This window comes from Boleophthalmus pectinirostris, unplaced genomic scaffold, assembly GCF_026225935.1.
Source record: "Boleophthalmus pectinirostris isolate CB_2022bp ecotype Guang Dong unplaced genomic scaffold, ASM2622593v1 HiC_scaffold_16, whole genome shotgun sequence".
In the NCBI taxonomy this organism is placed as follows: domain Eukaryota; kingdom Metazoa; phylum Chordata; class Actinopteri; order Gobiiformes; family Gobiidae; genus Boleophthalmus; species Boleophthalmus pectinirostris.
In genome coordinates, this window is record NW_026571095.1 from 3,852,873 (window position 1) to 3,875,096 (window position 22,224).

At 37.6% G+C, this 22,224-nt stretch overlaps 2 protein-coding genes across 2 annotated transcripts in view; one reads left to right on the forward strand and one right to left on the reverse strand.

The window, feature by feature from the left end:
• Nucleotides 1–1,883: 1,883 nt before the first annotated feature.
• On the reverse strand, nt 1,884–13,073 carry selenof (selenoprotein F). The gene is made up of 5 exons (XM_020917221.2): nt 12,966–13,073; nt 10,661–10,828; nt 6,861–6,924; nt 5,279–5,328; nt 1,884–3,370 (listed from the first exon to the last, which is right to left on the reverse strand). Exons 1-5 carry the CDS (start codon nt 13,011–13,013, stop codon nt 3,239–3,241), a joined length of 462 nt encoding a protein of 153 aa, XP_020772880.1. The 5' UTR covers nt 13,014–13,073; the 3' UTR covers nt 1,884–3,238.
• Nucleotides 13,074–13,792: 719 nt separating this feature from the next.
• The window catches only part of hs2st1a (heparan sulfate 2-O-sulfotransferase 1a), a 124,350-nt gene continuing 115,918 nt past the window's right edge, over nt 13,793–22,224 (forward strand). The window contains exon 1 of the mRNA XM_020917246.2: nt 13,793–14,327. Within this exon, the coding sequence (XP_020772905.1) occupies nt 14,204–14,327 (124 nt within the window). The 5' untranslated portion in view covers nt 13,793–14,203. The remainder of the gene's footprint in view (nt 14,328–22,224) is intronic.

Genomic DNA, 22,224 nt, shown 5'->3' on the forward strand with positions numbered 1-22,224 from the left:
CTAATCGCTGTTATTTGGTATGTAATGCACCGCTAATGAGACTAACTGGTATATTAAGTTTTTCCCAAATCCCAATGGAAGAAGGACAATAACGTCTTTCCCCTTGATAAAATTCACCATTCTCTTTGTTCTTCTGTTTTGTTTAAATCCTCGATCTCGGGAATTGTTGCCAAAACAGAATCAAGTCTGGCTGGTGCCTGGATTTTTGCGAACCGTCTAGTGCAGACATGTCAAACTCAGGCCCAGGAGCCAAATTTGGCCCACAATATAATTAAATTTGGCCCGCGATATCATATCAAAGTTGTATTAGAGCTGCCCGCCTGCTACAGATCGACTATATTTACATTATTTATTTAAAATTTTGTTATTATTTTATATTCTGCTTGTTCTGGATTCAACATTTATTTTAATAAGAAAAGGTTTAACATTACATATCTTGAAAGAAGAGAAAACATGCAGATGTTGTTGAAATTTTTCTAATAAATTAGTTTGGCCCATGACTTAGTCCCAGTTTTTAATTTTGACCTTTAATTTTTTTAAATGAAATTGAGCAGAGGCACTAGGTGGCGCCAGACTGGGTAAGTCACTTGGGTTTCAGACTTATTTGGCAATGTTTACCAATATGTGCATTGTGTCTCCATGGTGAACATTCTGTCAATACACATACACATAGAACACCCCCAGAGCGATGCCACTGCAAAGTATCAATAATTCTAATTTTCTCATGTTGTCTTTATTACATACTGTTGCGTCATTGTGTGCCAGGCCTGTGTATCATGACATTAAATGAGTGTTGTGTACATGTATCGATCTGCAGTCTCCCCTTTGTGGGACTAATAATTGCCTTCTTTTCTATGAGACACTTTTATCTGACCATTTGTGACTTCCATTTCTACTAAACTGTTATTACGACTTATCTCTATAAATGTTGGATTAAAAGAATTTTTCACAAAACGTGTTACTTGCCTGCAATCTTTTTCCCATTGAGTGAAATGAAAAACACTGCATTTTAAAGTCTTTCTGCTATGTTATAGTAATGTTGTTTCCTCATCAAAAACATAATCTGGAATTGTGTTTTATTTCATTTACACATGTTTAACACACAAACCTGCACATTTAGGCCACCTTGTGATGTCATGTGGTTATACAGGAATTGCTCCACTGTGTTGTTTAAACTCCACACACACACTACAATCATTTGGACCATTTCATGTCTGGAATTGCCAATCTAAACTGAACAAAAGGTACATGAAACTTTTAATAGACTACAGATTCTACAGATGTACAGATTCATGACATGTGTTTTCCTTTTGATAGAAAGGCTAAATATGCAGGGTGTCGTGTGTTAAACATGTGTAAATTAGAGAAAAACTAGAAAAGCACTCAGAGAGCGCAGACCTCCGCCAAGGACTACCCCCATTTTTTATATAAATTGCGATAAAATCAGTCTTCTGGATCAGATCCGGATCGCAATGTTAACTAAAATTTCAAAGTGATCCAGAATCCAGGATTTCTTCCGGATCACCCCCAAAATGAAATCAGTTCTTACCTGAAAATTTTATCAAAATCGGTCCATAACTTTTTGAGTTATGTTGCTAACAGACAAACAAACAAACAAACAAACAAACAAACAAACAAACAGACAAACGCCGGCAAAAACATAACCTCCTTGGCGGAGGTAACAAAACTCTAAAAATGTTTTTGATGAGGAAACGACATTATAATATCATATTATATATGAGAAAATAGCGCAATATGGGCTTTTTAACTGAATGAATTTAAACTTCCACTTCCTCTCCACTAGATGTCACTAGAACCATAACTTTACAACATGAAAACCTCTTCTCTCCCTTCTTTTTCTAATTAAAAAGACAAAAACAAGATTACATTTGTTGGTTTTTATTGTTGCATATTTCATCCCTTTACAAACCAAACAGACAGCGTTCCTTTACAGATCACAGTCTCTGCGCGGGGCCTCCAACATCAGACGTCACATGCCAGCGCCCTGGTTTACTGCGACCTCTTCACTACGGCAGGCCCCCACAGGACTGCTCCTACAGAGGAACGCCGCCTCTCCAGTCTGACTACAAATCCCACAATGCCGAGCCATATAAAAAATAATTATACAAGAATATCAGACGTACAGGACAGGGGAAAGATCCAAAAAGACAAGAGAGAAAAAAATAATCTCAAAATCAATGCTTACAAAACAGTTAGTGCTTGATAGTCAGGTCTGGAGGGACGGACATGATCAGTAGCTCTGGTTGCCATGGTAAAGTGTTAAAACAGGTCTAAAATGTTATATATATTTATTTTATGATGTGAAAATAGTTTTAAATCTGGCAAACTTTTAGCAGTTTGTGGATGTTAAAGGCATTATTAGTTATTTCTGTTTTAGACGAAGATGGTCCCTCCTTATAGTAATTCATTTGTTTACACGTTGCTATGGTGATGCTCACAGCGTAGTGATATAAAACAGTGATTAAACATTGCCAGAACTAGCTGTGCAATAAAAAAATCATGAAGTTAAGCATTAGAATTGTCACTGGTGTAAGTTAAGGTGGTGACAATTTAGTATTTTAAAGTGACTTCTGTTTATGTATCAAATAACCCAAAACATTACAGTAACATGATCTGTTTCATAATTTAAAGTGTACTGTGTAACTTTTCTGGTGGAGAGTCTGTCAAATGCTTTTCTTCATGACATTCAAACCTTTCTATCTTCATGGAAACCAAACCAGAGCAAGTTACAGGTCAGATCTGCGGAGAGGCGACCCCGCTCACAGTCATGCCTGTTTTCCTATGTATTTGTGCTATAAAATCATCTGTACTTTACTAAATGTAAGAGTGAGCTGTTTAATGTCACACTGTGGAACACTCCGGGCAGAGCAATAACATATTTATAGAAACAAGCGGGCGATGGACTCCAAACCAAAACGTTACATAATGCACCTTTCTTTAAAAAAAATGACTTTGCTCCTAAACTTCAGCACTTTGAATGGCCAATCGCAGCAGAGTGTCCCTCCAAACCACACATTCCAGCATTAACCATACAAAAACAGTCTGAATCTTACAAGGCTTAGTAGAATTCTTTAAATCCTAAACAGTCGTGAAGAATTATCAAAATTTCAGGCTAAAAATTCAATTGGTACGGAGTCAAAGTCGAAGAGTCTTTGTATTTGTTTTTGATATCGTGATTATGTCTGAAGTTTAAGTCCATGGGTTAAGATGGCGGGGTCTATATTCGGTCCAGTTTTTCACTAAGAAACTCCTCCACGCTGTCCGTGTTCCACTTGAGGATACTGAGCTCCTCGGCGATGTTCCCAGAGTCGTCCAGGAGTTTGAGGACCGGGTCAGAGCCACGGACGTACTGCAGATACAAGACGGTTATATTGTATATTGTTATATTTTATTTTAGTCTACTTTTATATTATTATGCCTTATTGACAGAAGTCTCTTGACATTTTTGCCATGTATTATTACCATTATCATTTTGTTCTATTTTATTATATTATATTGTGATGTGTGAGCTACTGTGTCCAAATCATTTCCCTTGTGGATCAGTACAGTTTGTCTAAGTCCAAGTCCAAGTCTAAAACTCATTCAATGTTGTATATGATCTGAAAAGTATATTAACAATTATGTTTTTTTTTTCTTTCTTCCTTTTCTGACAAGTTACACTACAATTTTACTTAAATATAATGATAACTGCATTTAAGATTACACATAAAGTCTGCATATTTCTCTTTTTTAATGTATTATTGTTTTTGTATTATATTTTTCAATTTAATATAACAAACATTTACACTGGAAATCTCAGCAAAAATAGAAAAAAAGAGAACAAAAACAATAATAGTAACACAAATACAAATTATAATCAAAGGTCATATTATAACAGTAAATTAAATAGTAAAAACTTAAACCCAGCAATTGTAATTGCCGTGTTGCATCACCACATTCTATTAGACTTGAAAAAAGTATCAAAAATCAGATACAATTCGATACTAAAACTAGTATTGAAACTAAATACTCATTTGAGCAGGTATCGATAGTAAAAAATTCAGAAGTTACATTCAGAGAACGTGAATGAAACCTTTCTGAATAGTTTAGTTAGTTAGTTTAGATATAGAATGATACGCCCATGGACTATAGAAGCTACTGGAGGGATGACACAGATAAAAGACCACACATCATCATCAGTCAGCATTCATCATGCTGAAAATCACATTGATTGATTGACTGATTTGTGTGTTTTTTTATTCTTATTCTTATTTTTATTGTGTTTTTTATTCTCTTCATAGAATCGGAATAGGTATTGAGTATCAAGTCTATTCCTTGAAAACATTTTTTTCGTGACAACACAAAATGTTACTAAATGAGAAAAACAAATAAGCGTCCTGAAACATGATTAATGATGGGTTAGGGGAGGCATTTCAGGTTATGTAATGGCTGCCTGATTTGCAGTTTTTCCAGTTTTAAAAATGCTGGAGGGAGACGAGTTCATAGATGCAAATTTCCCAAGTTGTTCACACAGTTTCAAGTAGCAGCTTTGGCAGATTTGACTCTGAATTATTGCATTGTTATTTGTACTAAAGGAATAAAAATAAACTCAAGAACATAATCTGTTTGAGTAGCTCAGATGTGATTTTGAGACTGTTCCACTTCTACGGGTATTAACAGCCCAACACAACTTATTTACATCACCATGTTACCGTTTAATGTTTTGAAAATGCTATATTTGGTAAAACAATGCATTAACATATGTAATATGTTTTGCTCTCTGTGCTAAGTTCCTCACCCTTCAGAGCGTTATCACATTACAATCAGCATGTATCTTGTTAATGGTTTGTAAAGTTGTAGTGTAATATTTTGTACCATGCTTTTATTTATTTATACAAAATTACCATGTGGGAGCATTGAGGACGTAGCCCTAAACTCTCCACTCTTCTTTTTAATGTTCATTTTATGATGATTATTTATGTTCTGATCTGTTTGTGTTGTGATTCTAATGGCTTTATTCTGTAAAGCACTTTGAATAACGCTGTGTATGAATTGTGCTCTTGAAATAAACATGTCTTGTCTAGGCTTGTGGGTTTGCTGTCACTGTAATGTTAACAATAACTAGCATGCTAACAGCACACTTCCTGATTCAGGACAGTTTACACTGGTCTTATTTTGACCCTAAGAACTGTTTTTACAATATTTTAATTACTGGGGCAAAACTGTTATTACTGTTTTATTGCCCTTTAAAGATCTTGTGAATCATTTCTGTTCTCACCTTGATCTGAAGACCTTTGAACATCTTGGGCTTGTCGCTCCTCACAAATGCTGAAAAACATACAAACTCAGTTAAAACAACATTCTCATGACATAACCCCCCCCCTCTTCCCCTTTTACACAGAGCTATTTGAGTCCTGAGTCAGCTCATAGTGACAACTGCAGGGCCTCTGAGAACAGAAAAGCAGAGGGACAGACCACAGCTGAGGCACAAATGGTGGAGAGGTTAAAGTGAAGAGACGTCTCTGTTACAGAAACATGACATGAATGCTAAGTGAGGGTCTGACGGACAGGACAAGACCACTTCAGAGGACTGTTTAAAGATGGACAAGCCTGGGCTGATATCGGATGCACTGGGAAAACAACAAAGAACTCACTTTAAACTGTGTGAACAAAACAAAGTTAGAAAAGAGCGATTTGTTTAATAACATCAGAAAGTACTGCATTATTCAACCCTAATGCGTAATTGATGTCAGCTGAAAAGACCTAAGATTAATTTACCAAGTTTGTGTAGCCATATGCAGCTTGTGTTCTGCCTGACTTAAAACAAAGTACTACAATCAGAACTGAACTTGTGTTGCCAGTGCCTGAATCTGCAGATAGAGGACACATACAAGTTTTTCCTCATTCTCAGTTTATGGACATGTGAGGCTCAGAAGTTGCAGAATTCCCTCACTGAGCTGCAGAGGCTGCACTAGCACTGATTCAGAACTGGCTGCAGGTTCTGGGGTTTAAGTAAAGACCATTCAGATCAGAGAGAGTCACTTTAGGGTTAACACAAACTGGCAACCCAAATGAGACTCATGTGAGCCGAGTGGATAATGGTCTCAAGCAGTGTTGGGCAGTAACTCATTACAACGCAGGGGGTTACTGTTATTAGATTACTTTTTTAGTACTTTCAGTGAAAACTGAGTAATTAGATTACAGTTACTTGGGCTGGAAATGTTACTTTTTCCCTGAAAAAATGTATGTTCTCCATTAGAACTGTGGTAAAAGAGTGAAAAGATAAACAGGAGCGAAGATCTCCTCTTCTACAGTCTGACGCTGTGAACCAAAACATCACAAACACTGGTTTAAGGAGGACTGTGCACATCATCTCTACCTGAAGTTAATGAATGCTTTTCATCAGTCGTTTCAATATTTCAAAGTAACTTACAGTAATTAGTAATCAAATTACTAATCTAATTATTGTAAAGTGAAGTAATCAGAATAGTAATTAGATTAATTTTAGAAGGAATTATCAATTGTAACATAATCTGACCAACACTGGTCTTGGGAAGCAAAACCAAATCATAACAAACAAAAACATTGGACCATCATGTCCAGTGTTTTTGTCATTAAGAATAAATCAGCATTACAGATGTTATCAGTCAGATCTGAACATGTCTGCTTCTGTCTGGGGACACAGCTGGGCCATGTATATGAAATCTATGAGATCAGAATCTTACACAGTTCTTTTAAGTCAATTATCTTTTAATGTAAAATGGAATCATAAGAGGCAGTTGGAATCATTTAGAGCAGCTCATAAACAGCACTGACTGAAACAATACAATAAACAAACAAATAACGCAATAAATTCTCACCTTGGACTTGTGGGAACCTGCCCAATTTTCATCCACAGACCTCGAGGATGGCTCCTGGATAGAGCTGTGGCGAACAAACACAAAACCCCTTCAGATCAGTGTATATACGAGCCAACGTGAGGCTAACTTTGATAAATGGACAGTCCCACTGCGCTGCTGTAATAAAACCTGGAGCACCAGAGCGGATTAGGTTAGTGGGAATTGAAGTCACAGCAGTAAAAGGCTCCTCGCTGTGTCACGGTAAACAACTTAGCTTGTGAGGAGGTTTATTTGAATGGCATTTGAATAACTCTAGAAAGCACCGTGACTGAGCGGATAGGATTTAAAGAGGGTATTACACTTCTATTGGGTATTAATTATTAATACATTACAGATTTCGATAAATAAATATTGTTTTGAAAATGCAATCAGAGTATCACCATGTTTAATAAATTTCAGTTTTGTTTCCGGTACTTTGAGTCTCTACTCCCTTGGCTCCCCCTTCAGAGTGCTATCACAGGTCTACGAAGTTGTTGTGTATTATTTTGTATATTTATGAAAAAATTACGGAAGCATGAGCGAAGTAGACTTGTGGGCTGAGAATCATACTGTTAACTGTAAGGAGGGTTCAAACAGGGCCTGGGAAAGATCACTATAATTATTTAAACATGCATGGGTGACACAAAGCCACTTCAGGCATGTTTCTGATAAGGGAACGACATTATGACATGAAAGAAAGCTCCAAAATGTTTAGCATAATACCACCTCTTTAAGTGATTTCTTTCCTATTTACAAGTCCACGTAATTAAATTTTTTTCATAGCAGCTTTTAAATTAAGTTTAATGGAGACATTTCTCTTATTTTTAAAAACAGCCAATAAAAATGTGTCTGAAAAAGGTACATGAATCATTTTGACAGCCAGACAAAGAGCGGGATCTCTTTTGTTTAGCTGGTTCCATTTTGTCAGCAGATTTTTATAGATACTGGGGGTGGATACAGATTTTACACAGTAAGCGAAAACCAACCTAGAGCTTGGTTTTATCAGATTTATATTGCTTCTATTGTATTTGAATTCTGCAGGGCTGTTTCATCATTGGAGCATGAACAAATGGCGCTTTCCATTTAAAGTGTGTATATCACCAAATGAAATATATTAAGTTTGTAGTTTGAACATTGTATGCGTTTCCTGTCTTGATGTGAAGCACTCTGAATTGAGCCAGATCAAACTTAACTTCAGTGAAACCCAGTTGCAGAGAAAAGCACATCTTTTCAGTTCACGAATGTTCAAACCGCTTCCCGTTGCACAGTTTTCAGAAACAAAAATAGCCTATTTCTGGTAAAAAAGGTAGAAAAACTTCAGTTAGTCTTGGCGTGTTTGTTTTAGTTCGTTTGGGCGCTTCAGTTCTGGCTTTAGCCCAAACCTCAGCCCTGCTCCGATTGGTCTGAACCACTGGTGCCCCGGGTGATCGAAACAGCGGGAGCAGAGCCAGATGGATTCTCAGGAGTTTGCGAACTAAACAAAATAGCAGAGTTCGTGTGGTTGGCCGTAGACTTGTGCGTGCGGCTGGCCACAGGTCCGCTGGTAACGGCTCCTCCACCAGAAAAGTAACACAGAGCATCAAAGACATCCAAGAGACATGTAATTTGAGAAAATATGAATAGTTATAATAATAAACAAACCTCAGTCGTTTCAGAACATGGTTGTGGAAATCTAAACTACAGGGTTAGGTGTAAGAATGCACCAATCCTGCTTTTTACAGTTTCCATACCAATGGACAAGTATCTGTCGATTCCAGATAGAGAGACGGGTAAGAGCATTTATTTCCTTAAAGGTGCATTGCGTCACTTTTCTGGTGGAGGGTCCATCAAATGCTTTTCTTCATGGAGATTTTATTGCTTTGTCTGGAATGTTTCACAGTATGGTATTAAACCTTTCTATCATCACGGAGGCCAAACCAGACAAAGTTAGAGCTTAGATCTGTGGAGAGGCGACCCCGCTCACAGTCAGAATACCTGTTTTTCTAAGTATTTTTGAGCTATAAAACCACCTGTGATACAATAAATGTAAAGTAGAGCTGTTTAATGTCACACTGTGGAACATTCTAGGCAGAACAATGACACATTCATAGAAATAAGCAGGTGATGGATGCCCAGACATAACGTTTACACAGTGCACCTTTAAAATTAAAATAAAATAAGACTAAACTGATTCAAATATGTTATGTAGCTGTTATTTATCCCTCAAATTTTGCATGAATAAAAAGTTTAAACATTATAAGACTTTCTGGGCCAACTACGATCAGTAAATAATCTTTCAATCAATTTTACTACATTAGCAGTACTAAGAGTACAGAGTCTCTGCTTTGAGCTTTAGCTTCTGCCTAAACCTGGTCATTGACTTATTTAGTGTTTGATTTGATTGTGAAGCTCTACAGACTAAATATGTTTTACTTTATGGGCTGAATATAATATGCGTAGATTGTAATGGGTTAAACGTTCAAATAAAAATGTAAGAAAAAGTATATATATTAAAATGAACTGCTACACACTTGGCTTTACCACCGTCAGGTCCTGGCTTCTGACATTTTACCTGGAAACCTGGTCTCCGGTCCCTAGAGCTTTTCCCTGTCTAGAATTACCATCAGCGGCTGTAATGAGGCGCGACTGTACTACGCGGCGCTGAGGTGCTGTTGCTAAGATACCTACGCGCTGCAGGCTTAACAAAGGACAAATTACATTGTTTTTTTCTCTTTTTGTCATCCTTTCATGAGTCAGTTTAATCCACCAAAAGCGCAGTAGGTGTTTTCAATGCACAGTAATAACTAGAGTATAATAATGGGAGAAATGCAGTGAGCAGGTGGAGGTGGTGGTAGTGGGGCTGGTGTGGGGGGGTTTAGAGGACATTTTAAAGGATCAGACAAAACAAAATGGGGTGTGGGTGGCAGGACGGCTGGTGGACATATGGCTGGAGACGACAGTGCAGTAAAAGGGATTCTGCCCAGACGTCTTCAGTATATGGCTGTTGACCTGGCAGTTAATTCAGATGCCCTTTCAGACACAGGTATAGAGGTGGACAAATGCCTAACTAAAAGGTCCTTTGCAGATTGTGCAAAATTGATTCTTGTGAGGTTTAAGCCAAAACCAAGAGTCGTGCTGCGTTTTATCGAGTAATCCTGCATTATTAGTCTGTCCATATCTCCACAGCTCCAAATCAAGAGGAAATGGAAATTCAAAGCTATTTTAAAAAATATATATTTAGTTTTTTCACTTTTGCTTCTAATCAACCAATATGGGTTTTTCATGGCTGATACAGATCGTTTTGAAATCCAGAGCAGACAAGCAAACAAAGACTAAACCCAGACTTAAGCTGATGGCCAATAAGCTCTGCTGATATTTTTAGAGTTGATAATTTTGGGCAAGTTAGATCATTTTCTCCAATATTGTGTAATTTAAATGTACTACAAACTCATCCACAAATGTGTTTTACTATAAACGGGGTAAGACAGCAGAGCAGTCACATTTTGTGCAGTAACTCCTTCATAGCATAGAAGTGTTCAAATAAAATTTTACATATATCATTAAAGTAGCTGGTTGACCCAACCAAAATATCGGTTTCTGCTTGAGATTTAAGGCTGATAGCTGATGTGTAAAAATGTACATTGTTGGTGTATCTCTGATGTACAGCTCTCGGAAAATATCATGTTAACAGAATGAGCTATATAAAGCAAGTGGATTGGATTAGACAAGTTACTTGGCGGGGCAGAATAAGCACTAAACAGACAGACTGACCACCGGATGTGACCCTCCCACCTGCCCCTCACCTTGCGCCCCTCCAGTTGCGCCTCCTGCTGGCAGCACCTCCGACAGTCAGGCTGCAGAGCGTTGAGGCTGAACTCTCCCAGCAGATCACAGCCACTACACAGCAGGTTACTGGAGAAGCCCATCTCTCGGCAGGCTTCAGAGGACAGCTCGGCCCCATACGCTGACAGCTGACAGAGCACAGCAGGGGCACAGACACAGACACAGACACAAACGGAACAAGTTAGAGCCAAGGGTGAGAGGTGATAACACAATATTGGATGACAAAGCTAACACAATAGAGCTTGGGATTGTAAAGTCCTCATAGAAACCAGTAGAGATTTTAAGATAATAAATACTAGGTTTAGCATTCATTCAAAACTTTGCAGACACTACAGAATGATAGATGTAAATTTAGTTGTGACCCAGCAGTTTATCATGCTATTCCACTGCGCTTTACTTTTTAAATGTTGTTTTGGCTAATTGGTGGTAAAGGTAAATGAAAAAATGTTGAACCTGATCATTTTTCGATTTGTGACTAGACCCAAGAACTCACTATATTATCACAATAATCAGCATTTTAACAGTATTAGTTTTATCTACCTCCACCTATATTAAATATTATAGTCCCATAGAATATGAGAAAACACAATGACGTCTCATCAGCCATTTTGGTAAGAAAAAAAGTGTCCGTATCAACAAGTCAACATCAACATCGTCAACAGTTATCACCGTACAACATCAACAATCGTCATACAACACTACAACATCGACATCTTCAACAGTTAGATGAGTTTTAACTTTTCAACTTAACATTTTTGATCCTCAACATTCAGCGACTTATAGAGCAAGATGATGAAGTCATGTCAAAACAATTAAATGCAAACCCTACTTTAAAATAAGAGGAGTTATCTCATGACAGAAATACGCAACACAACTGTCAACACAAACAAGCGGCCCCACTGACTTTTTGCCTACCAGCCATGGTGCACGTGTGGAAAAGCCAGATGTAAACAAAATATATGGAGTGGTGGCATCAGAAAGCCAGCAATAATCACTATTTGAGTTTTGCGCAACTACCACAAACATGGTATATTTCCATGGTATTTTTTTTACATCCCCCCCAAACTCTATAGGAAGACCTGATGTTATATTGTCCTGTTCACACATGCATCCAGACCCGCGAATTTACGTGTATTTTACCAGAACAGGGTAATGTGTGAACAAAGCACAGAACTGTTTTCCCTGCATTTCATATCTAGTAAGTTCCCCAGTACACTACCAGAAATGTGTATAGAAGGCTTCTGTGTGACTTTAAAAAAAGACAATACTCTTATGGTCTATGTAGTCGTTTATTTTATTTTATTTATTTATTCAGTATTTTACCAGGTAAGTCAGTTGAGAAGACCTTCTCATTTACAATGACGACGTGGCCAAGAGGCAATATAAAACAAACAGGAAACGCTCACCCATCAAGTTAGTTGTTAGTTGTTCTTAGGTCAATCTCAGGACAATGCAAGTATAATCTCCTGTCTTTCGTCCTTTAAAGCATGGACAACTGGTACCACCCATTCATTCATTCATTCATACTTCTTTCAAGGGCACTGTTGTCACTTAAGTAACTTTGCACATAACGTTGTACAGGCCAAACCCAGTGATTCTCAAGCTGTGATATGTGGACTGCCTCAGGAGGTACAAGCTCTGGCTCCTATGCATCTCAGTGATTTCTTAATTCAAAAGTCAACTTCATCCAAATGTGTCTTCTTGTTGGTTAAGTCCTTATTTGGAACTATTCTGTGGCAATGTTAACTTATACATATACAGTCTATGAGTTAAACCTTATTAATAATACTGAATAATCCTGTTATAGACCTGATCTAAATCTGGTGGAACTCCAGATGCAAAATATTTTCTTAGTTGTCACTTAATATGAAATGAAATCCACTGCTCCAGTCCAGGATGTGCTGACACATGAGAACAGGCCTACAGATATATCATATAAACATTAGGCCTAACATAACATTAGGATTTCATTGAAAATCATTGCCTGTGTTTAATTCACATCCCAGAAACAGTGAAGAATAACCATGGGCAAAGAAAAGGCGAAGAGCAAGTAAAAATCAGTCGGATTTTGCATATTACAGTATAATGAAACAATGAGAGTTGCTGCAGACACAGAGGATGAGCCACGTCAGTGTAAACGCCGCACACACGGATGTGGCTCACCGCGGCTAACAGCTAACAACTAACCCTTTAGCTATAATCTCCAGGACTTATTCAAAGTGTCCACTAATGAAACTACTAATAAATGTATCTATTAAAACTCACCGTTTGTAAAAGGGACAGGAGCCACAGGAGATAAACCTCTCCCGACATTTTGAAGGCGGCTGCTAGCAACCAAGTGCTCCCAGGACCTCTTTATTGGAGCCAAAGCGCTGCCCAACGAGCGCCTGAAATAAAATCACTTTCATTTATTCTATAAACACTGATTAATTCTCCCAGTTCTGAAAATGTTACAGTGTGATTTAGTTTCAACCTGTATTCAAATAAGACAAAAGCAGTCGTCTCATTTTCTCATTATTTTACTGAAAAATTCAATCGTGAAATATTCTATTAATAGCAATTAGATAATAAAGCCTTTAATGATACCTCAATTATTGTTAGACTTACAGTTACAGCATTCAAAACACGTTTGTATTTTGAATAATAATTTGTATTTTGAATAATAATTTGCATACCAGTAGAAAATATTGCAATATATTTAACAATTCAAAAAAAAAAAAAAAAAAAAAAAAAAAAAAAAAAAGACAATGGGAAAAAATAAATAGACTAATTTGTATTATATCTAAATGAGGCAGGCCCACTTGATAATCATGACAAACAAACGGTGATAAAGCAGGGTGCAAAAATATGAACTTTGCATATTCATGAGATAATATGTGTGTCGCTTTTCAGTAATAATTAGAAAAATATGGGACATTTTATTTGCTTCTATGTGTAATAACTACACTACTGCACCTTTGTAGCAAATAAGTGTGAGGAAGGGAAAACATTATATTTATTAATAACTAATAACGACGCTCCACCGCTTTCACTCGAGCGCGCCCTCTGCTGTCCAAGTATGGTCCGGTGTCGGTAAAAAAGGTCCAATCCCGTTTGCTGAGGCTGTGATTGGGGGCGAATGGCGAGGCTTTGCGCTGTGGTGGACTCCCGCTACATCCAATGACCTGAGCGCTTGTATTTGGACAGCAGCAGTCAGTGCGTAGTGCAGTGGCAAGCACACTGGATGGGACAGGACCGCGGCTGTGCATGAAAATACGGGCGAATAACGTTACGAGAAGCCGGGCCATCCAACAGGCTCGTTTTGTTGGGAATAAGGACATAAAACACTACGAGCATGAGAATTTTAAGGTAGCGAGTGGATTTTACGCACCTGGAGGAGACGTACAGACAGAGCGGAGTGTGCGCGCTTGGACAGGGCCATGCATTGACACTTCTTTGTAAGCAGCGTCGTGTGTCTAGAGCAGCATGGAGTGACCAATCCCCTTTCTAGCGTGGATGATTTGATGGGGTTGCTCCGAGTCATGATGCCGCCGAAGTTGCAGCTGCTGGCGCTACTGGCGTTCGCAGTGGCCATGTTCTTCTTGGAGAACCAGATCCAAAAGCTGGAGGAGTCCCGAGGAAAGCTAGGTAAGTTCACCCAGTGTTGTAGCTCCAAACGCGGGCAGCGGGCAGACGGCATGTGGGTCTCTCCGGATCAATGGATCACGATGTTGCACAAGAGTCAGTATCAAACAGTTTGAGCAATGGTTTAAATGTTTTGAAGTCTGTTCCATTATTAAAAGTCTTATATTACGCAAAGTGTATTCTTGTGAGCTATAAGCCATGTTAGAATTTGTTACCTCCTCAAAAACAGACTTGGAGTTGTGTTTTGTTTCATTCACACATGTTTGAGTAAGCCTTTATTATCAGTCTGTCTACATCTCAAAAGCTCAAAATGCTCTGTTGCACCTTGTGATGTCATTAAGCAGTAGTTTTTAAGCCAGCAGTTACCTTTTACCTTTTGTTCAGTGGAGATCGGCAATTCCAGAGCTGAAATCATCCAAATGATTCTCGTGAAGGTCAGGTGTACGGAGTTTTAAAAACACAGTGCACCTTCTGTTTTACCCCATGACATCACAAAGTGTTTTCTATTTGAGAGAAGAACTCAGCCTAAATCTGCAGGGTTTGTGTGTTGAACGTGTGAATGAAACAAAACACAAGTCCAGATCTGTTCGTGATGAGAAAACAACATTAGAAAATCGATCAGAAAATGGGGCTCTTTAAATGTTTTATAGACTGTTCCATTATTAAACTTTCAATGAATCAAACAGTCTTTTCAGTTCCTTGGTGTCAACAGGAGGATAGCTGCTGTACAGGCAGAAAATGCAAACTGGTGATTAGTGATAAGCTTTTTCAAACTCTAGACATACTTGATAAGGAAGCGGGCAACCACATTCGTGCTACAAGTAGTTGTGTCTGTTTAGAATGCATGGATAGTTGCTGCTCACAGTGACATCATCGTGTATTGTGTTGTAAGACGATTTGAAGGAGTGAGATCACCTTTACGTGCGAGGGCTGGAGTATAGTTGCGAGGAGGTGTTGCTTTTGAATGACATCGTAATTTTAAAGTTATTGATATACTGGATTCTGTTTAGAAGATGGTCGACAGGCTCATGTGGGTGGTTGTGGTTCTATTTAAGGCGTCCAGCTTTTTCAGTTCCAATACTGATTTCAATACTTTAGCTTTAAAGGTGCACTGCTAAGGGCTCGGTATCATTAAGAAGTTGCCGATACAATACATACCTCGATACATAGGCCACGATACGATACATATCTCGATACATAGGCCACGATACGATACATATCTCGATACATAGGCCACGATACGATACATATCTCGATACATAGGCCACGATACGATACATATCTTGATACACAGGCCACGATACGATACATACCTTGATACATAGGCCACGATATGATACATACCTCGATACATAGGCCACGATATGATACATACCTCGATACATAGGCCACGATACGATACATATCTCGATACATAGGCCACGATACGATACATACCTCGATACATAGGCCATGATATGATACATACCTCGATACATAGGCCACAATACGATACATACCTCGATGCACAGGCCACGATATGATACATACCTCGATACATAGGCCACGATACTATACATATCTTGATACACAGGCCACGATACGATACATACCTCGATACATAGGCCACGATACGATACATACCTCGATGCACAGGCCACGATATGATACATACCTCGATACATAGGCCACGATACGATACATACCTCGATGCACAGGCCACGATATGATACATATCTCGATACACTGCGCTTTTGATTTGATATAATTTAATACAATATGTTTCAAATCAAGTCTATATGGTTCAGTAAGAAATAAAGGCTAAATCGTGGCTGTGATACTAAAAGTCTCTGTTAAACCACTTCCTGTGCAAAGTGAATGTGAAAAACACCCATTTTAACTGTGAAAATGTCAAATGTGTTGAAAAAAATGAGTTCCCTTCCACTAAGCCAGCAACAAAAGTGTAGCACTGTAACTAAATAATTTTGTCAAATACACCAAAAAATACTCAGCAGCCTGCAATATCGATATTGTATCATCACATTAAACGTCGATATCAATATATCGATATTTAAATATTTTTGCACACCCCTAGCACTGCTTCACTTTTCTGGTAGGGGTCCAACCACAAATTTGTTTCCGTGGAGATATTATTGCTTTGCCTGAAATGTGTCTCAGTATAGAATTTAATTTATCTATGTTGCATTTATTCAGTTACAGTTGTTTTTTTGCTCAAAAATACTATGAAAAAAATCCATTCCTTCATTGAATGAGCTCACCTCTCCACAGAGCTGACCTGTAACTTGGCCTGGAGGTATTGTGGGCTTGTTTTCATGGCAATAGACAAGTTTAACTCCATATTGTCAGACTCTCCAACAGAAAGTTACACAGGGCACCTTTAACTATCAGCCTCTAAATAAATTAAATAGATTTTATTACGACCAGTTAAAGGCTCAATTAGGATATCTGTTTAACCGATATCATGGAACCAATACCCGATCTAGCTCATTTTTCAGTATCAGCACCGATATTCAATTCCAGTATCGCTGCATTCCTACTTCTCAGTTTATCTTACATTGTGGAACATTTGCGAGCCCATGTTTTGCCACCACCTGATGATTCGTATTGTCATCATTTTCCATCCCTAAAACGTCTCACCGCTCTTTGTGAAGGTGAAATATAACTACAGAACATGAACAAATGAGTTATGCAAAGTGTCTTGTATGGGAAAATTAAAGTTTTAAAATGTGAAAAAGTAAAACAAATATTCTGAATGATCTTAGTTGAGTTTTTTGACTGTTACTAGGTTATTTGTTGACTACTTAAAGGGTCCATATGACTCTGTTTTCTGATCTATGTTATAATATGGTTTCCTCATCACAAACAGACCTGGAGTTGTTGTTTTGTTTCATTTACACATGTTTAACACACAAACTCTGCATCTTTAGGCTGTTGCACCTTGTGATGTCATGTCGTAACACAGACAGTGCTCCAAAGTGTTTTTAAACTTCACTAGAATCATTTGGATCATTTCAGCCCTAGAATTGGGAATCCCTACTGAACAAAAGGTAAAAGGAGCTGTTAACTTGAAAACTACCACATGACATCACAAAGTGGAACCGAGCATTTTGAGATTTGGGGATGTAGATAGACTAAGGCTACGTTTATATGATGACGGTCTGAATAGAAGACGCAAAAGTGGCGTTGTGTCATCAGTTTTTATTCTGTGTTTAGATGAGTGTTTTTGGGAGTAAATCCACATGCATATGGTGACGCAAAAGTGTGTGGAATTCGATTGTGTATGCTGCCATCTGACATGTTTGTTTCTGTGTACTGTATGTATGTGACATAAACATGGAGCAGATCTGAGCGTGTTCAAATTTGTTTTCAGATTTTTGCGTTTTTAAGCCCCAAAAATGCCACCACCGCCTAAAAGAAAGGCACGTCCTATAAAATATTTTGTCATTTTTACCCGCAAGTGTTTTCATGTAAACAGGCCCTAATAAATAAAACACAACTCCAGGTCTCTTTGTGATGATGAAACAATATTGGGTCAGTCCATATGAAATCAGCCGTTTTTAAGGAATACCCCTGTGAGCCATCTCAGATTTGGCTGAAAAAATGTCTAAAAATGTCTAAAATCACCAAATGAAAGAATCTCAAGTTTTAGCTCAGTCAGTTGAGTCGTTCCTGTGTTATGGCCTGTTGAAATTTTGGGGCCATGTTCACTTTTTCTGAAGCCTTAATTTATAAACATGTTTGAGAGACCAGAACTTCAAAGAAAATAGAGCTAGGAAGCTGAAAATTTGTATTAATGTAGATTCTTGGTCATAGATTCTGAATCTGTTGTCATTATTAAGGTGGGCGCTGTGGGCCCCCAAAATCTCACATTTGGTTGCCGCTCAATTTTTTTTTCAGTTTTTGAGGTCCAAGATCTCTTTACTCCAAGCAGATATTTACAAACTAACTGTTGAACCTGAATATTTAAGAGAATATCCATTTCTGACAACAATCTCACACTTTTCTGAGTTTTCATGTGGATGGTGTAGATCCCCAAATATGGTCACAGACCAAATGTGATCTTTTTGGCCCCATCTTTGGAGCCTCGGTTCCCCATGTGGACACAGTTAGATGTTGACAAAATTTTTACCAGACAAACTTTGGCATATTCTGATTAGTTTAAAGTAATAAAAACATCTACTATTAACTTCCTTCATTTCAAACAGAATTTTTGAAAATGAGCTCTCACGGGTCATTTTTTGGTGGAGCTTAGGCACTTTTCCACCTGCTGGCAAGGTTCAATTATCTTTAATAGACTTAATTCAGCTTTCTAGCTCTATTTTGTATGAAGTTCTGGTCTCTCAAACATGTTTATAAATTAAGGCTCCAGAAAAAGTGAACATGGCCCCAAAATTTCAACGGGCCATAACTCAGGAACGACTGAAGGGATTGAGTTAAAATTTGAGATTCTTTCATTTGGTGATTTAAGAAATTTTTTGAAAAATTTTCAGCCAAATCTGAGACGGCTCATAGGGGAGGGCAGCTGATTTCATATGGACTGACCCTATTATAACATAAAGTTGACAATTTTGTGTAACGTAGGACCTTTAATATGCAAAGCAAAAGTGAGTGTGCTGCCATTTATGATCATGAGGTTTGACATTGCAATAATAATGTCTTTGCCTTCCAAGCTCATTTGAATGTACTATGGGTGTGTGTCAATTACCAAGGTTATTACATATTTTACTGTTTTAATTATGGATTTAATGAGTTTGAGCGCAATAAAGTCTGTCTTGTGGAGGAAACCGTGTCCAAAAATATCAGATATAGCTCTCTAAAAAATGTTGGCCCCTGGCTGTCCCGATGGGGAGCCCTCTCTGCTTCACTGTTCTCTGAAAACCTCCAGCTAATCCCAGGGTGCCCCAGATCTGGACTGAGACGACGCTTTCCTCTGCCCTGCTGGAAGTGTATATTTTTGACATCTCCAACTTTTCTGCAATAGAAAAGATATGTTTAAAATGTTCCATATTTTACCGTCTTGAAAAAATATGCAAATTCATAATTTTATTCTGAATTTATATGGACAACAGCATGGGAGAGAGCATGAACTGAGCCAGCTGGAGGTTTTGTGAATAGTGAATTTAATCTTGCCATTTGGATTTTCATATTCAGAGACATTGTTTCACTGTTTACAAGTACTTCTCATAGTTATTATTGCATTTTATGTGTAGTTTGGGTCAGATGCATGGTAAAGCAAGTTTATTTCTATGGCACAATTCGTACAAAGAGTAATTCAAAGTGCTTTACAGAATAAGAAAAACATTAAAATCACAATAAAAACTAAATAAAACATAAATAATCATCATAACATTAAAAATGTAAATTAAGAAATGAAATAGAGAGAGACACATTAATTACATACATTAGAGAGAAGATCATAAAGAAACATTTTGAGTATTAAAGTATTTTTTGAGAGTCTGCAACAAGTTTTAATCAACTAATCAATGCACGGGTTTTGTCATTAGCCAATTTTAATACAGTTTTAAATCATGTCACATTTTATTGTCATAGTCATAATTCTGCAGAGCCACCATAGACTGTATGAAGAAGTGGGCTAAATGAGCGTGACATCATCCATAGTGTTGGGTTCCAGTCAAATGAAGCTCACTGAGGTTTGCAGTAATAAATGTGAATTTGGAGCCAGGTCCATATTAGAAATAGGAATTTATTTACATACAAAATAGGGAAATAAAAATAGAATCATGCAGAGCGGGTTAATTCGAACATGTTAAGACCAAAATAACAAGGCTCACTGCAGCAGTTACAGAGACAGGAGGGACAATTTTTCAATATAAAGGCAGCTGGAGCCAGAAGTGCTCCCATGTTCACTTCCTAGCTGATCCACAACAGTTGTTGTTTTTTTTTTTCTATTATAATGCAGTGATATTTTATTTATATAGCTCCTTTCTAAACAAGGTTACAATGTTTTCTACTCATGGAAACAAAATAAAATACAATGTAATGAAAATGATAATGAAAAAATCTAATATTAAGTATAAGTTAAGTAATATTAGGTATTATGCCAAAACCCAAAACATGCTGCACAGGTCTACAGGAAGAACAGTTGATAGTCAAGGTCAGTTAAACACAGTCAATCAATGAACCTGCCCAGGGACGACAGGAAGAAATTAACACTGATGGTAAAAACATCGCTCCTGTTATGGTTCATGTAAAAATTGTGCGCTGTCCCTGTCTCAGATAAAAATAAATAAATAAAAAATGCCACAAATCTAACACACACATGTCGTTGCTTATATGCTTAGCTGGTCAAAACGTACAATAAAATCAATACACTTTGAAAATGTTACGTGTTTTTTTTCCTTTAATGAAATAATTCCATTATTTTACAGTAATTTTCACACGAGCAAAACAATAGACGTACAAGAGGCACGAGCAGCAACATAAATATACAGGAAAAGACGGAATAAAATAGTTTCCATCAATTTCAGTCGTTCCACAGTCTTTGTAAGTTGCACAGCAGAATTTAGTTTCATACAGTTCAGAGAAGAGTAAAAAATACATAGGGGTCCGGTCAAGCGGTCACGGAGGGAAACGGGCAGATTTTTGACATTCAAATGTCTCTTATTCAGAAACTAGAGGGACTATTGAAATAAGTAAAGTATCAGAATGTAGGAAAGAGTTACACTCCAACAGGGTCAAGTTAAACCTGTGATATTCTTTGAAGTTGTTGACAAAAAATTAAAAAAAATCATGTCGGTAACGGAGGGAATGAAATATGCAGCACTTTTTGGGCAATAAATCCAAACAGTGATAACTCTTGGTTCTCACTTACATATCCTTAACAAACTGGTTTGAATATTTGCTTCATATAGTTTTCTACCATATGGTACAAGATTAGGTTGAAAAACCTCTTACTTTTTGACTCATGAGATTTTTTATTAAGAAAGATCATGGTAACGGAGGGAAAAGTAACAGAGGGAAAATTGTCTAAACAAGTAGAAGGTGCAGGATTTTGCATAATTTGTTGCTTTTTTCTTCCGAATACTTTAATATTACTTCAAAATGAAAGGAAACTATTTCTATAAAATATGTCAGTCCTTCCAAGCAAATTTTTATCATTTTAAATACTTTTTTTTTTTTTTTTAATCCTGTACCTTCATCAACAGTTCAAAGATGGAATAACACAAGATATGATGAAATACATCCATTTATTGACATGATTTGCAGGTCTTTGAAATTTGGGAAATAATTTTTGTTCCATGTTTCATACATGGTCTGTTTAAAATGTATGGAACTTTAGAACCAAAAATGGTACAGAAAAAAGGTCAACAGTTTCATAAAATAGAGTACATATGTATCTGTTCAATACATTTTTACATCAGATGCATTAACTTGAATTTTTGGCCTTGTTGTTTACTTCTGCTTGACCGGGCCCATAGTTCTTTATGAAAAGCATTGATCGACTCTTAAAGATCCACAGCAGCTAGAAGGTCAGCTATGTCCATTTATATATACACATCTATGAACGCAACATGTCAGTCTAAACATGTCCCCAGTGCTTACCCTCTAACTCCATACGGAACTTCTAGAATGTCCCCTGTGAAGCCTATAAGCAGGTGCTAAGTTCACTGACCGCTATTGTTAGGTCGAGCTGGGGTCTTGACAGAACATACCCCAAGCATGTTGTAACTTAAGTGCCCCGAAAGAGCCTTAATTGAAAGCTCACGGCAGTCACGCACTGACACGCAGCAACAGTCCGGACTCCTGGGACGATGTGTACGTCTCTATCCTGACATGCTTTACTGCCGCAGCTAAAGGAGTGTGTAAACCAAAATATACACAGCACGGGGAGGTCTTTCCCAACGTGCACAAGCTTTGTCCACTCTGCAAATCGTGTGAT